Source organism: Excalfactoria chinensis, chromosome 4 (genome assembly GCF_039878825.1).
Source record: "Excalfactoria chinensis isolate bCotChi1 chromosome 4, bCotChi1.hap2, whole genome shotgun sequence".
Lineage (NCBI taxonomy): Eukaryota > Metazoa > Chordata > Aves > Galliformes > Phasianidae > Excalfactoria > Excalfactoria chinensis.
In genome coordinates this window covers 50371844-50385098 of record NC_092828.1, presented here as the reverse complement: position 1 = coordinate 50385098, position 13255 = coordinate 50371844, and the positions used below count along the sequence as shown (strand labels likewise).

The 13255-nt window shown below is 35.5% G+C and overlaps 1 protein-coding gene across 4 annotated transcripts in view; it reads right to left on the bottom strand.

Moving 5' to 3' along the window:
- Window positions 1–13255, bottom strand: part of GSTCD (glutathione S-transferase C-terminal domain containing) — a 56298-nt gene that overhangs the window by 36910 nt on the left and 6133 nt on the right. For all 4 annotated transcript variants that reach the window (XM_072335840.1, XM_072335841.1, XM_072335839.1 and 1 more), the window contains exons 3-5: window positions 12173–12634; window positions 10627–10881; window positions 9823–9916 (exon numbers count right to left, since the gene is read on the bottom strand). In XM_072335840.1, the coding sequence (XP_072191941.1) occupies window positions 9823–9916; window positions 10627–10881; window positions 12173–12634 (811 nt within the window). The remainder of the gene's footprint in view (window positions 1–9822; window positions 9917–10626; window positions 10882–12172; window positions 12635–13255) is intronic.

The following is a 13255-nucleotide window of genomic DNA, read 5'->3' as shown; positions in this document are numbered from 1 at the left end:
ACTTTTCTACTCGCTATACTTACATATGCTACTGGAGCACAAACACAAAGACCAAAAACTTGGTGACAAACTGAAATAAATAAATCCTCCTTTTAACTTTTTTTTTTTTTTTTTTTTTTAATAGTTCATGTTCCACAACAGTAAAGAAAAAGGTTTTATTTTTTGAGATTAAATTTGACTGATTTTCATATAAGGATTGTTTTCCATTTTTCCTACATTTGCAAGATAACTCCACAAATAGCTGAATTTCCACTTGCTTTTGCTTTTCAAAACTTCTAAAGTTTTTAAGGATGCAAATTCCTTTTGATATTGTTATGGTAAGAGGCCAGAAATTTGACATGAGACATGCGCCAAAAATTAACTTGTCAGAAGATATTCCAGACCATCTGGAGAAGATGCATTTCAAGTACAAAATAATTAATACCACCTTCACTAAAACACCAAGCATACAGTAGTCTGGCCTTTCCTTCATGTAATTAAATCTTAGAAAGTATCAGACTACTGAGAAGAGATTATGAATCACTCACAACAAAATCCTCTATTAAGTTTAGGTAGTTTTTTTTTCCCTTAACATGTAGCAGAGCTGTTTTTCTCAAAATTGCTGATTAGAGCTTTAAGTGTACTTTAACTGTAGCCCAAGAACCCACTTTCAGGAAGAGAATCATAGAATCACAAGGTTGGAAAGGACCTACAAGATCATCCAGTCTAACCACCCTCCCATTACCATTGCTACCACAAACCACTAAACCATATCTCATAGCTTCCCATCCAGACGCCTCTTGAACACTGCCAGGGATGGCAACTCTACCACCTCCCTGGGCAGCCATTCTAGTGCCTGACCACTCTCTGAAAGAAAAAGGTTTTTTTATGTCTAATCTAAACCTCCTCGGGTACAACTCGTGGCCAAGAGCTAAAATAAACTCCTGACCTTATCCAAAGTGGGACCGTATCCAGATCAAGCAATGTCTTCATGGTTCTTAACATGGACTGAATGTACAGGTGGAAACAGTAAGTTACTTCAACAGACAGAAAAATTCCTTCTTATCTCATATGTTGTCACAAATTATTTATGGTCTGGAAACAAAATCTGTGCCTGAATTTGACAACAGATAAAAACTGGGTAAATGAAGGTATGTCCAGCCACTTGTACGACCATTAACTTTAAGACAGCATGCGACACTGCTTCTGCCAGAAACATTAGTTTCAAAGTATGTTTCACATACACAAGGCTATCATATTGCCACAATAAAATATGTTGTGATCCATAAACTCATCATAACATGTCAATGGAGAGCTCACAGAAATGCACTAAAGCAGCACATAACCTGACAATACCTCAATAGTAACAATTTCTGTACTAAAGTGAGGCAGTCCTCCACCTCCATAACTAGCACATACAACTTTTTAGTTGTCTTAACAACTTTTCAAATTGCTCTCTGATGTTTAAGTTCTTTTACTCTGATCTAGGAAATCTAAAAAACACCACAAGTCTATCAGCTATCTTAAGTTCAAATGATACAGACTGCTGCATAAAGATTTCTGTTTAGATATGCTATAATAACTAGTCAGCATCAGTGCTATATTACCCTCACAGTATTGAATACTTCACTAATACATATAGCAGGGAGGGATTAAAATAGCTCCAAGACAAGAACAGACTCCTAACAGCAGTTATCTAGCAACTTGGTGTGTTAATCTCATTAAACAGCTGATGGATAGATAAAGGTAACCTCTCACAACTTCTTACACTATAACCATTTACTCACCAAGAGAAGTTTATAGTTCATCAACTCTGCTGTGGAGTTTGACACTTAATTCAATTATTCCATTTAGCTTATATAAATAATGGAAACACAGCAAGGTCTTGAATTTGCAGCAGAGCTGTGCCTGATATTATCAGAATAGCCAGAAGATTAGGAGGTCTTAATCCATACTAGGCTTCAGAATAGGCTTTGGCATTTACCAGTTCTCTCTGCAGACTGCAATGAAACTTCCTTTCAACTTTCAAATTACTCCATACAACTCAGTCATCTGATATGCACATTCACAAGTCATGCTTAAGTTAGATCTCAGAAGAAAACAGGTGGAAGTATTGGTTGCTCATAACAACACAGACAAGCTAGAATTGCTCATTCCATACACAAAAAATTCTTAAAACTTCCTTTAAAGTCCCATAATAAGAGAACCGTAAACTTTATTAAAAATGCCTAATACTATAAATGACAGCACCCACCCTGATTCTCTGTTTCTGACTTCAAAGACAGAAGATTAAGCAGCAGGCAGGTCTCTGCCATCTATAAATAATCTAATAGGATCTCTGAAGACCATTATAAAAGAGATCAAGTAATCTATAAAGCATTTCATCTTTGAACAAAACCCCAAATCTTTTCCTCCCAAAACAATAACAACATGTTTTTTAAAAGAGTTATCCACAGAACAGAATATGAGTGAACATCAATAAGTTTCAGTGAGAACAACATACAAGTTCTTTTGGTGCGTCTGCAGTGTTTAATAACACAAGAAGAGGACAAACTCTGCCTTGGTTTTCAAGGAGTCCTTCTGGAACCTAACACAGAAACCATACCCTGCTTCTCACATTTAGTTAATCTTCAGATGCTAACTGCTCAGTGCCTACATTTCCTTGTTTGGAAGCAAATTGTGAGAGGTGAGAAAAGTTTTTCCTCTCTTAGCTGCACTTGCTTCTGAGGAGCATTTGAAAATGTTTGCGTAGGCTAGTTTGCTCTTACTCATTTTGACTGTAGCCCTACCCTCCTGACGAAGAAGGTTGTATATCCACACATGCTCAAAGTGTTGCTACCATGAAGATGAAAAAAGGCAAAAAAACCAAACAAACAACCCTAAAAAGCCATTACCACAGTTGTTAGCTCCTTAAATTCATTTGCTTACATCATTTTCATTTGCCTACTTTTTTCTTCAGCTCTATCAAACATGTTACTTCTTTTTACTCTGAATTCCAGCAATAGCCTGTCCTTCCATATCATCTTTTTGAGTCACCAAGATTGGTCCTTATACAATGGCAGCATTTATTGAGCAGTTAAAAAAAAAAAAAAGAAAAAAAGAACAAACAAAACCATCTGCACAATTTTTCTTGTGTTTTTATACACATGCTAGGGAAAAAAAATCCCAGAAATTTACACTGAGCTACTTATTTTCTTGCAAGTATATTCCCAGCATTCTCCTTAGTCACACAAACAACAACACAACATAAGATTCCCAAAGAGGCCGAGCCTATCAGCGTCTCCCTTCTGTAACCCTTCACAAAAAACATTCACAAAAACAGGCAGTATTCTGCAATCTGTTTACACAGCACCAAGCAAATAAGACAGCGCTCTACACTTAATGATTTTGGTCCAGCAATACAACAAATGTTTTGTCAAATCTAATTTGAAGATAGGAATCAGGCACTTTTTACGTGGCAGTTCTCAGACCTGTTAACTTTCTCTTGGGTGACTCCTTGGTCGCAGGGCACAGCTCCATTCATGCAGTTACAATTTGGGATCCAAACAGATTTTGCTGCCCTCCTGTGGCCAGTGATGCCTACAAATTACTCATTCACACACACACACACACACTCACACACACACACACACACACAGCGACTCAACCACTACGCATTTTTGTCTTGACAGACAAGTTTGCACAGATCAGTGCTAGGCTTTAACGAAAGTAAGAGTCAAAAACAACGCTGCAAAGGTAAAGAAGGTCTCCCGATATGTTCACTTGAAACGACTGTTTAAGGCTTTGTAGCAGAAATACATCAGTCATGGCTCACTTAACATCTAGACTGATAAACTTCAAGCTCAGCTGTCCCCCAGCTACCATGTGTAGAAAACAATGTAAATGAGCTACAAAAACACTGCAGAGAAAGGGGAGAAAAAAGTAAATTGAAACTCTTTTGTCAATTATGTTTCATAGCTATGCTAATCCATAAATTATGAATCCTAATACTCTCATGCATAGCAAGTGGATGATACAGGAAGGACACAAACTGTACAATGGTTTCACACTAATACAGATGTAGCAGGGATTTAAGTCTAAGGAGAAAACTTACAGAACAATCTTCAAGAAAAAACAGTGAAGACATTCTTTAGCAAGGAACACCAAAACAGTTGAAATATCTCATTTAAAGACTATGCTGGTACTACAAGAAACCAGTTTAAGATGTATAGCAACTCTAACACTACAATATTAATTCTGGAAAATAATAATTATGAAGTCTAACATAATCAGCAATTTATCCAATAGCTTATTCAGAGCATTTGGAGATAGAGAAAGGGATCAGCTCTGCCTCATCCTAGATCTTTGTCACTACTATAAATAAGCTACTGCATTTGGATTTTATTACTACAGCATTTAATTAAAACATTTGGAAAGTATGAACATATTTCAAAAAGGAAGATACCATCTCTAAAGAAGTAACAGCAGTCAACTTATTCAACTTATGTTGAATTTCTACTCAGACAGAAACAGGACAGAATTTCTTTATTTGAATACCACGGTTTTAAATATCCAAAGCTGTTTGTTGTTTGTTCATATTCCAAAGTGGGCCAACATTACAAAAGCATTCTGAACATCAGGAACATACAGACTGAGCATAGGATGAGATGACAAATAAACATGCTGAAAGTCTGAACGCTACGCGCTCTGTAAGAAAGCTCACATGTATTAGTACAAAGAGCAAAATTCCTCAAACTGACAATTAGTTATTACTCAGAATGGCAGAGAAGTCTGCTTTAAGCTTGCAGAACCAAGCAAGAGGGGGAAAAATAAAAAGGAACATGAACAACAACTACCTCATTATCTGTTTATATTTTTGCTGAAGCTCCGAAATAGGAAGGCTTTTTAATTTTTTTTTTTTTATAACTATTTATCCAGCTGCCATGAGGACCTTTTGAGGACCAGCAGGGCAGGAACGGTCTCTATTTGTGCAGTTCTCAAAGTTTTCAAAGACTGGATGGCATATACGGAATCAATTGTTAAAAAATGGAAACCCTATGAACAGGACTCAAAAAAATACCAACAAAACCACCAAACAGTTAATGCATGCGTTTTCCAGACAAAGAGGAGGAAGCAGTGTGCCACCATTTGTGTTATATAGACAAAGCTTTACCATGTACACAGAGTAACTCCTAAGTACACCTTATTGACCATTAAAAGCAGTGAGTTTCTACATACTCTGGCTTAGAAGAGAATGTCTTTCTGGATCACGTTAACCACATGTCCTGAATTTTTTTTATCTTTAAGGTCCCCTTCAGCCTAAGCCATTCCATGATTGTTATATTGCCATGGACAAACTGCATGGATTGGTAGCACAGGTAGCTTAGAGATTCCAAATAAATACAAAGATACTGATTTTTAGGTTAAAAAAATAATAATTCAAACTCCCATCAAAACTGGATTCGGGTCAACTATGCAAAGCTACGTCCTAGAGCAGTCAAAAAGTGTTTAAAAAAGCCACATGAAATCTAAAGTTTTGAAGGAACACTGTTTTGAAGATAAGCCATGTAAAAGAACAAAATTGCAGCAATAAGCTTCCTTTTCATATACTTAAAACCTCAAATGTTGCTTATATTCAAGCCAACATCTTTTTGCTATTGGAAACTATTCATTTCTCAACTATTTGTTAAGAAAATGAAGCAAAACAGCTCCATTGCCATCTCAGGTTTTCCAGATCTTGAATTGCAAAATGCAAGGCAATCATAAATGTACTATAAGCTTTTAAACAAGTGCAGCTGAACTATAGCTGTAAGGAGAGGTTAATGAGAATCAGCTTCAGCTGAGCTTCACTTGGATCGTTACCCATGTGGCTTGCAGGCAAAGAGCTGTCTGATATGGAAAAATCGGATGAAGAAGGATGAGTTCCTGCTTCAGGATGCTTGAGATACTGAAGTAGGCTAAAAAATATTTAAAAATTTACATCTTCAAAGTCTTTCAAAAAGTTCTGACATGCTTGGAAGGGAAATAGGAAACTTTAAAGTGTTTCTTCTAACTCTTTTAGTTTTATAGAATGACTTCCTGGACCTCATTTTAGAAACACTGTGGCTCTTAACATTTAAAATAAAACACAGAATTTGCACCTCTTGATTAGTGAGAACTTCAGTAAAATATCAGACTCTTTAAGACAGCTTTGACTTTTAAGCATCACATATTCACAGCACATAAAGCATCTCCCAAAAAATCAAGACCAGAGATCACTCTGAACAATGATACGGGTCAAACTGAAAAACTGGCATCAAAAGGAAACTTGTTTTGATTATGCTAATTTACTATTAGATGAAGCAACTGCAGCTCCTAAGCCAGACTATATTTTTGTATTACTAATGGGGGGAAAGAAAGGGGCAGGAGAAAGAAGCATATTATGTGTCACAGAAAGAAAATAAATTCATCTGCTTATTTTGCTTCCTAAAACTTCCTAAAATTCTAATACAAATTTCATATAAAATGTCCTATAAAATTTGAGAACGTTCTATTCTACTCTAATTAGAGAGTGAGTATGCAGAGTAGCAAGTTATTGACACAGTACTCAGTGTTTGCAAGACACTCACAATGAACAGTAAATGCATTGAGAGTCCTTGAGAGCTTACCTCAGAGGACAAACCAACTGCTTTGGAAAAAAAAATACATAAATAGGATCCCAAGATCAATGGTTGTCCAGCTATAAAAAACATTTTGACATCCAAATCCCAGTAAATTTTTATTTAGCAGATTTATTACTGGCAATGAAGGAAATCACCCTTGTCTTCGTGATATATATTGTAACAATTCCAGGGCAACAAAGTGTCAGCCAAGTATCTGTCATTCATTATTCTTTCTTCCAGAAAAAGATTTGTGTTACAGTAACCCTAAGTTATGTTGGACAGTTGGTTTAAAAACAAAACAAAACAAAAAACAGAAGAAAAAAAAAACCCTAGTGCGCAAATAATGAGTACCATAAAGAAAATGCAAGCAATAGCTCTGTGGAACAATTATGGAATGCAAAGATTCTGCTTCTAAAAGGAAGTGTGTTTCACTACCTTAGGATTTTATTGATGCTTTTTAAGAGGATGTGGCTCTGACAAACAACTCTTCTGCAGACATATCATCAAGTCTGGGGCTTTGTCAGTGAACTATATAACGACAGCTGAAATTTCCATCTGTCCACATTCAGAATTCATTAAAAGTTGGTTTAAAAAGATTTTATTAAGGTGTTCTGTCTTTATCCGGTCATAAATATTATTGTGTCAATTCTCAAATCAACATGCCAGAGGAACTCAATCTCTTAACATCCTCAAATGAGCTGAGATAACCAGTTATCAGAAATTACATTCAAACCACTTCATTTATGTTTTTGCTACATAAGAACAAATCTCTGACCCCTTTAAGAAAAATTAAAATTGGACTAGCATTTTCTTCTGGAGAAAAACATGACTGCTACTACGCTATCAGATAAAGAAAAGTGGCACTGTGAGAACAGTTTCCTTCTCTTGTCCCTGTATTTTTTCCTGTAATTCAGAAAAGCTTCTATTTCTAACGTGGTCATTCTGTATTCTATATGCACATAAATAAAAAAAGTATGGTACTTATATTTTAATATTTGTATGAATATAAATCTTACTATATCTGCTAATAAAAGCAGACCTCTCAAAGAAAATGCATTGAGGATCAGATTCTTCTGATCTGGCTTCTTTATTTAATAGATAATATCAACATATTTCTGACCTCATTACAGATTAGGGAAACAAGCTTAGGAAAAGAAAGAGACAGTTAAAAAGTACTGACCAAGTTTTTATGCAGTTAGTTAAAACAGACATCAGCATTTACAACATGTTTGAAAATAAAAATGTTTTGTTTTAAATTTCTTCCTGATGAAAAAGCCTGTAAGAACTAAAATATCCATCCAATATCATGATGTTGTAATCTGAGTAATAATTCACAATAAATAATCCCTATAAAAATACTATAGTTTTTTGTGTTTTTTTCCTAAATGATTATATTGTAAATGCAATCATCAGTAATTATTTTCTGTAGCAAACAGCTGTGACAGCAAGGTGGTCTAATGAGCCTTACAGACTGGCTGAACAATTCAAGAATTTTTATACTTCTAACAAGAAGTATGAATATTTAATCTCAGAGCAAAGAAATTATGTCATCTACAACATTAAATTACAGTTTGCCAGCTAATCAACTTAACTGTAAATAAAACCCAAGGTGAGTTTTAAGTGAAACTTTCCCTATTTTTTCTTCTATAAACATTAATAAGAACTTTATTTACCAACTACAGCAATAATCTGTTTGAAAGCTTCAGTTACCCAAATCTTGTTTAAAATTCTGTCCAGTTCAGTGACTGTTTTCTCAGCACATCAAGCAGGACTTACTAATAAAATACAGATAACAAAGTTTATGAAAAAGTGATCAGGCTTTACTAGCAGAAGAATCAGGTAATAGAGAACAGTCCCACATAGAACAACAGGGGTAACCACGTGGATGTACCCAACTGAAAACAAATCAACTATATCAGGAAATTTCTTTTTGCCATGTGTGTCGCTGTTGGTCCCAGGCTAAAGTACAACCATTTGGAGTTTCCCTAAATCAGTGAATGGCATCACCGTAATCAGGTCAGGATGAGAGGTGTGAATTGGGGGGTGAAGTTTCTGGCTCTCCTGGCATCCTTGTTGAACCAGTAAATATTTTCTACCCAAAATTGGGTTGCAGACTAATTTCAGACATTGATATCATCAGTAACTATTTCAGAAAACATGAAAAAAGAAGGAGAGCATATATACACAAAAGTCAGGGGTTGTTTTAAGTTAATCAAACAAAGTCTAAGAGACTATTTAGAACATAAAATTTCCAAACGCACACATTGTTTTGTATGTTATGCATCTTCCTTTGTTCTTTTCCCAAATGGAAGAAAGTGATACGTTAACAGGAATATTAACTAAAATTTATAGCCAAAAATATGAGTGCTGTATGGAAGCAAAAATGAGCATTCATTACTGAATGCAGTCATTGGCATTCCAAAAAAATAACACTTCCAAAGCTTTTCATCAGACTGTGAAGCTGTTTTAATATCAAGTGTACATGCAAAATATCCACATGAAGTCTAAAGAAGCATAAGATAATACTGAGAGATGCTTACAGTACATGTGAGTGTTGTCAGGACACAGATCCAAAACAGAGAAAACGAACTTCAGATTTTATTTTTATAGCCTCCATATTGTAGGTGTGAATATATGTTTGCATTCATAGATGTTTAAAGTATGCATGTGTGGTTCAAAGGGTACCCAATATTCACAACACCAACAAAAACAACAAATATTGAGGTAAAGCTCTTCTTTCTCTGCAGAACTGTAGCCACTCAGTAGCAGAATGCCCTGTAATCCAGGACAGAAAACAATTGCTGCAGAGCAAAAGGTAATACTGAGAGGTAGCTCCCACACTTTGCTAACAAGGTGCATTTCCATCAAAATAAAATCTGCTGCTACTGCTTTGGGAGGCAGTTTATATATGACATGCATGCTGATTATACAAACATCACGTGGTCAAAATTTACTGCCTTAAGTATAAAAAAAACTTGGAAACAATAGAGAAAAAGTGCCAAAAAACCAAGATCAAGCTTTTATTCGTTTTGGTCATTGGCTCTTGACGATTTGAGGGAAGACATCTCACCATATCTTATAAATAGCTTGAAATTTAAAACAGACTTAAAACTGCTTACCTATTTAACACAGCTTTGAAATACACACAAGTTACATCTTTAGCTATGATGCAGTCAAGTAGCATCACCAAGAAAGATGCTGTGAATACATTAAAAATCCTTACCTTCTCCAGGATTGACTGCTGCTGGCAGTTTTGTCCAGTCTATGGTCCAGTCAGGGCACGGATGAGGAGAAAACTTTGCTTCAATACCCCTCTCCTATGTGAAAGAAAAAAAGAACGGTGGGGGGGCACAATCTTTAATCCACTGAAGTTAGAAAAATTCCCACCAAATTTAATAGCATCAGGTCATACTGCATAGCTTTCAGCTCAAATGAAACTTAACAGGCAGGTGACTCTACTTTTCATGGAGTTTAAACTACATATTTCTTCCATTTTCCCAAGAAAGCCTTGTCCATTCTATTTAAAAGAGGCTGATGACATATATGCAATAAAGTAAAATAAAATATAGAAAGACATGGAACACAATGAAGAGTTTTCTTCAACAGAACTCACTAGTGTCTCAGACATTCAAAGATCTATGGAAGTAACAACAATAAAAACAGAATACTAAAGCTAAACGTAGAATGTTATTTGTATTTTTTTTTAATAAGTACCTTTAGAAAAGGAATATAAATATCACAAAAAAAAAACAAACAAAAGGTTACTTTGGTTACTATATGTTACTTGCTGGGTTTCTGTAGTACATTTACTCTATCCCTGAACAACCAAATGTTGCTAACTGAATAAAAGGATAGAAACCCTTCTAAGTCAATGCACATCAGACAGAAGATAGAAAAAATGTATTAGATAATTTAAGGCTATCACAGGTTTGCTTCTGTGATTCTAATAAATGCCACCTGTCTCAAAATAAGCATACTTAAGACAGATTAAGATAACTAAGACAGCTGTTTAAAAATCTTAAATTACCATTAACTTAGTCATAGTTGGCCTTGGACCACCTATAAATTGACTGTCTTCAGGGTCCTCTTCAAAGTCATTAGGAACCGGAAAGAAGTCTTCTAGGTGGTCCTCTGGAGTAGGTATCAACTCTGGAAGCTGGAGAAGCTGCATATTGCATTTATCAGCTGCTTTCTTCACTCCAGGTACTTGCTGAACTCTTTGATACCAACTGGAGATCAGAGGCAAGTTTACCAGATCTTTGCCTTGTTTTTTGCTGTAAACCTAGAAAAACAAAATGGAAAGGTAACTTGCTACTGTAAATTTCTTCCTATGAGCAACATGGAGAAGGCATTAGCTGTATGTAGCTGTGGAAAACAGTGTAGCAGCAAAAATACTGTGAACAATAACAACAAAAAAAAGGATTACTGAGGTTTGAGGGGCTGAAGCATAAGCCAAAAAAGTTGTCTCTCCAGACATAACACCTCTCTTCTGAGCTTGGTTACAGTGATCAGACCTCACTTGGAGGAGGAGAAGAGGAGAACACAAAGCTTTATTTAAAAATGACCTAACTAAACAACCACAGTGCTGCACAAATGAATAAAAAGTTTGCTGATATGAAGGTACGATACTGCATTACACCTCCATCTTTTATCTACTGATGTGCAAAGAAATCAGCTTACTTCATGAGAGGGCTTGGTAATAAAAACATCCATTTGAGACAGAATAAGACAGGGTTGTTTACACAGGAATGTTTTGTCCCCATTGAAGGAATCATTTCTAGGAACCAGAAGAAAACAAGAGCAGAGACTAAGAATATTAACATAATATGCAGAGGTATGAGCAGATCAGAAATCCTCTCACGTGGTGTTTTAAAAGAAAATATTTGTAAACAAACAAAGAAAAATCTTCCATAAAAAAACCTCAAGAAACTATACACCAGTCATATAAGCAATTTTTTTTTTTTTTTAAACAATACCCAAGTATCCCTTTAGCTCTTATACAGCAAGGAAACAAACATCTACATCTCCGAAAAGCCACTTTAGTCTCTAAATCTCTTTCTTTTGATCCTCCCTAAAAGAGCATTCTATGTCAAGACAAAGTAACAAAGTTTCAAGCCTAAAGTGAAAAGAATTTCAGTTCAGATAATACTGATACAGTAAACGAACAACAAAAAGGCAAATAACACATTTTTTCTTTTACCCTCCCAGTATCCAAAACTGAAATAGGTTCACACTTAACTACTTTTCTTTTATGCACATTGTAATGTCCTACAAGTGTCCATTTTAAATATTCTCATGCAGAAATTTTCTGGCCAACTTCCTGCCAAAGTATTTCAGCATTATATTTGAGTAGCAAGAATGTTTATTAAGTACTATTTGATACTAATGCTGTTGATCTCATCAACCCGTTTTGTGATTGTACAAAAATAAAAACAAAGACAAGTTGTCTGTTTTGGGTTATGCTCACAACACAAATACTGCAACATATTTTAAATGAACACATTTTACCATTTTCCAGTTCTTACAAAAGTACATCTACACTGCTTAATTTTTTGCAGAACTTGGTGTCTTACCAGGAACTGATGGATGCATGGTAAAAGCACTATATCTGCCAAGGTAAAATAAAGCCCCTCTGCAAAAACGTGGTCTAAAGGTGGAAGGTCAGATGTTTTTGTTCTCCTGATGAGAGGGGCTTCTCTGTTGACTGCATGTGATACCTCTTGGACATGTAGCTTAGAGAAAGCTACACTCAGTTCCAAACTTGGAAGTGGATGTCCATGTACCTCCACTGTTTTCCCTTCCTCAGTTGCTTCTTTCTCAAGCAGAGATACTGCAGCCTTGGCACCTGCCTTCTGTTGTTGAAGCTTTTGCCTTCGAATTTTGTCATCGTTATGCACTCGGACAGGCTCTCCAAGTTTTCTTTCAAGCTGTAAAATGTCAGCAGGAATAGTCTGACAGTGCTCAAGAGATGCCGTCAAAAATCCTTCAACAGCCAGAGGTATGCTGATCTCACAGAGTCTGGTCCACTGGCTAACCTGTCAAAGACATTGATCTAATAAATACAACACAAAACAAAATCCAAGGTACCTTTTTGTCAACTTTAAACAAGGAAACTTCAGCCAAAGTTAGCAACGCCAGTTTCAAATATGTCCTTTGATAACTTTAGGAGCTCAAATATTCTGTATTACTTTTGCGATAGCTGAGTTAAGAAGCAAAATTTATATATGTAACAGGATGAAGTGTTATCCAATACAGTGTGGTTTTACTCCCTTTTATTGGCATAAGATTTGGCTGGCTGTGTAACTGACAAAAAGCATCTACTGTACAGAAATGCTTTGGATTAGTTCTCTTCTTTTTTTCTTAACATGCAACATTAAGAAACTTTATTGGAACCAAGCAATAACAAATTTTTCACGTCATTCTTGTTCTCCATTATTTATTTTGGCTGGGATATCAAATCAACTGCAGTCTTCTACCACGTTTTCTCTGAGAATGCTACTGAATTCACAGGTACAGTCAGCACAGCATGCCAGTATTGTACACTAAACTCAATATTCAATAACCTTTTTATTTATTTTTAAATAACAGTTGTCAAAATCTTTAGTTTGCTTTTTCTAGCTTTTCCCGAACAAACATTGTGCATTTAAATCCAGTTT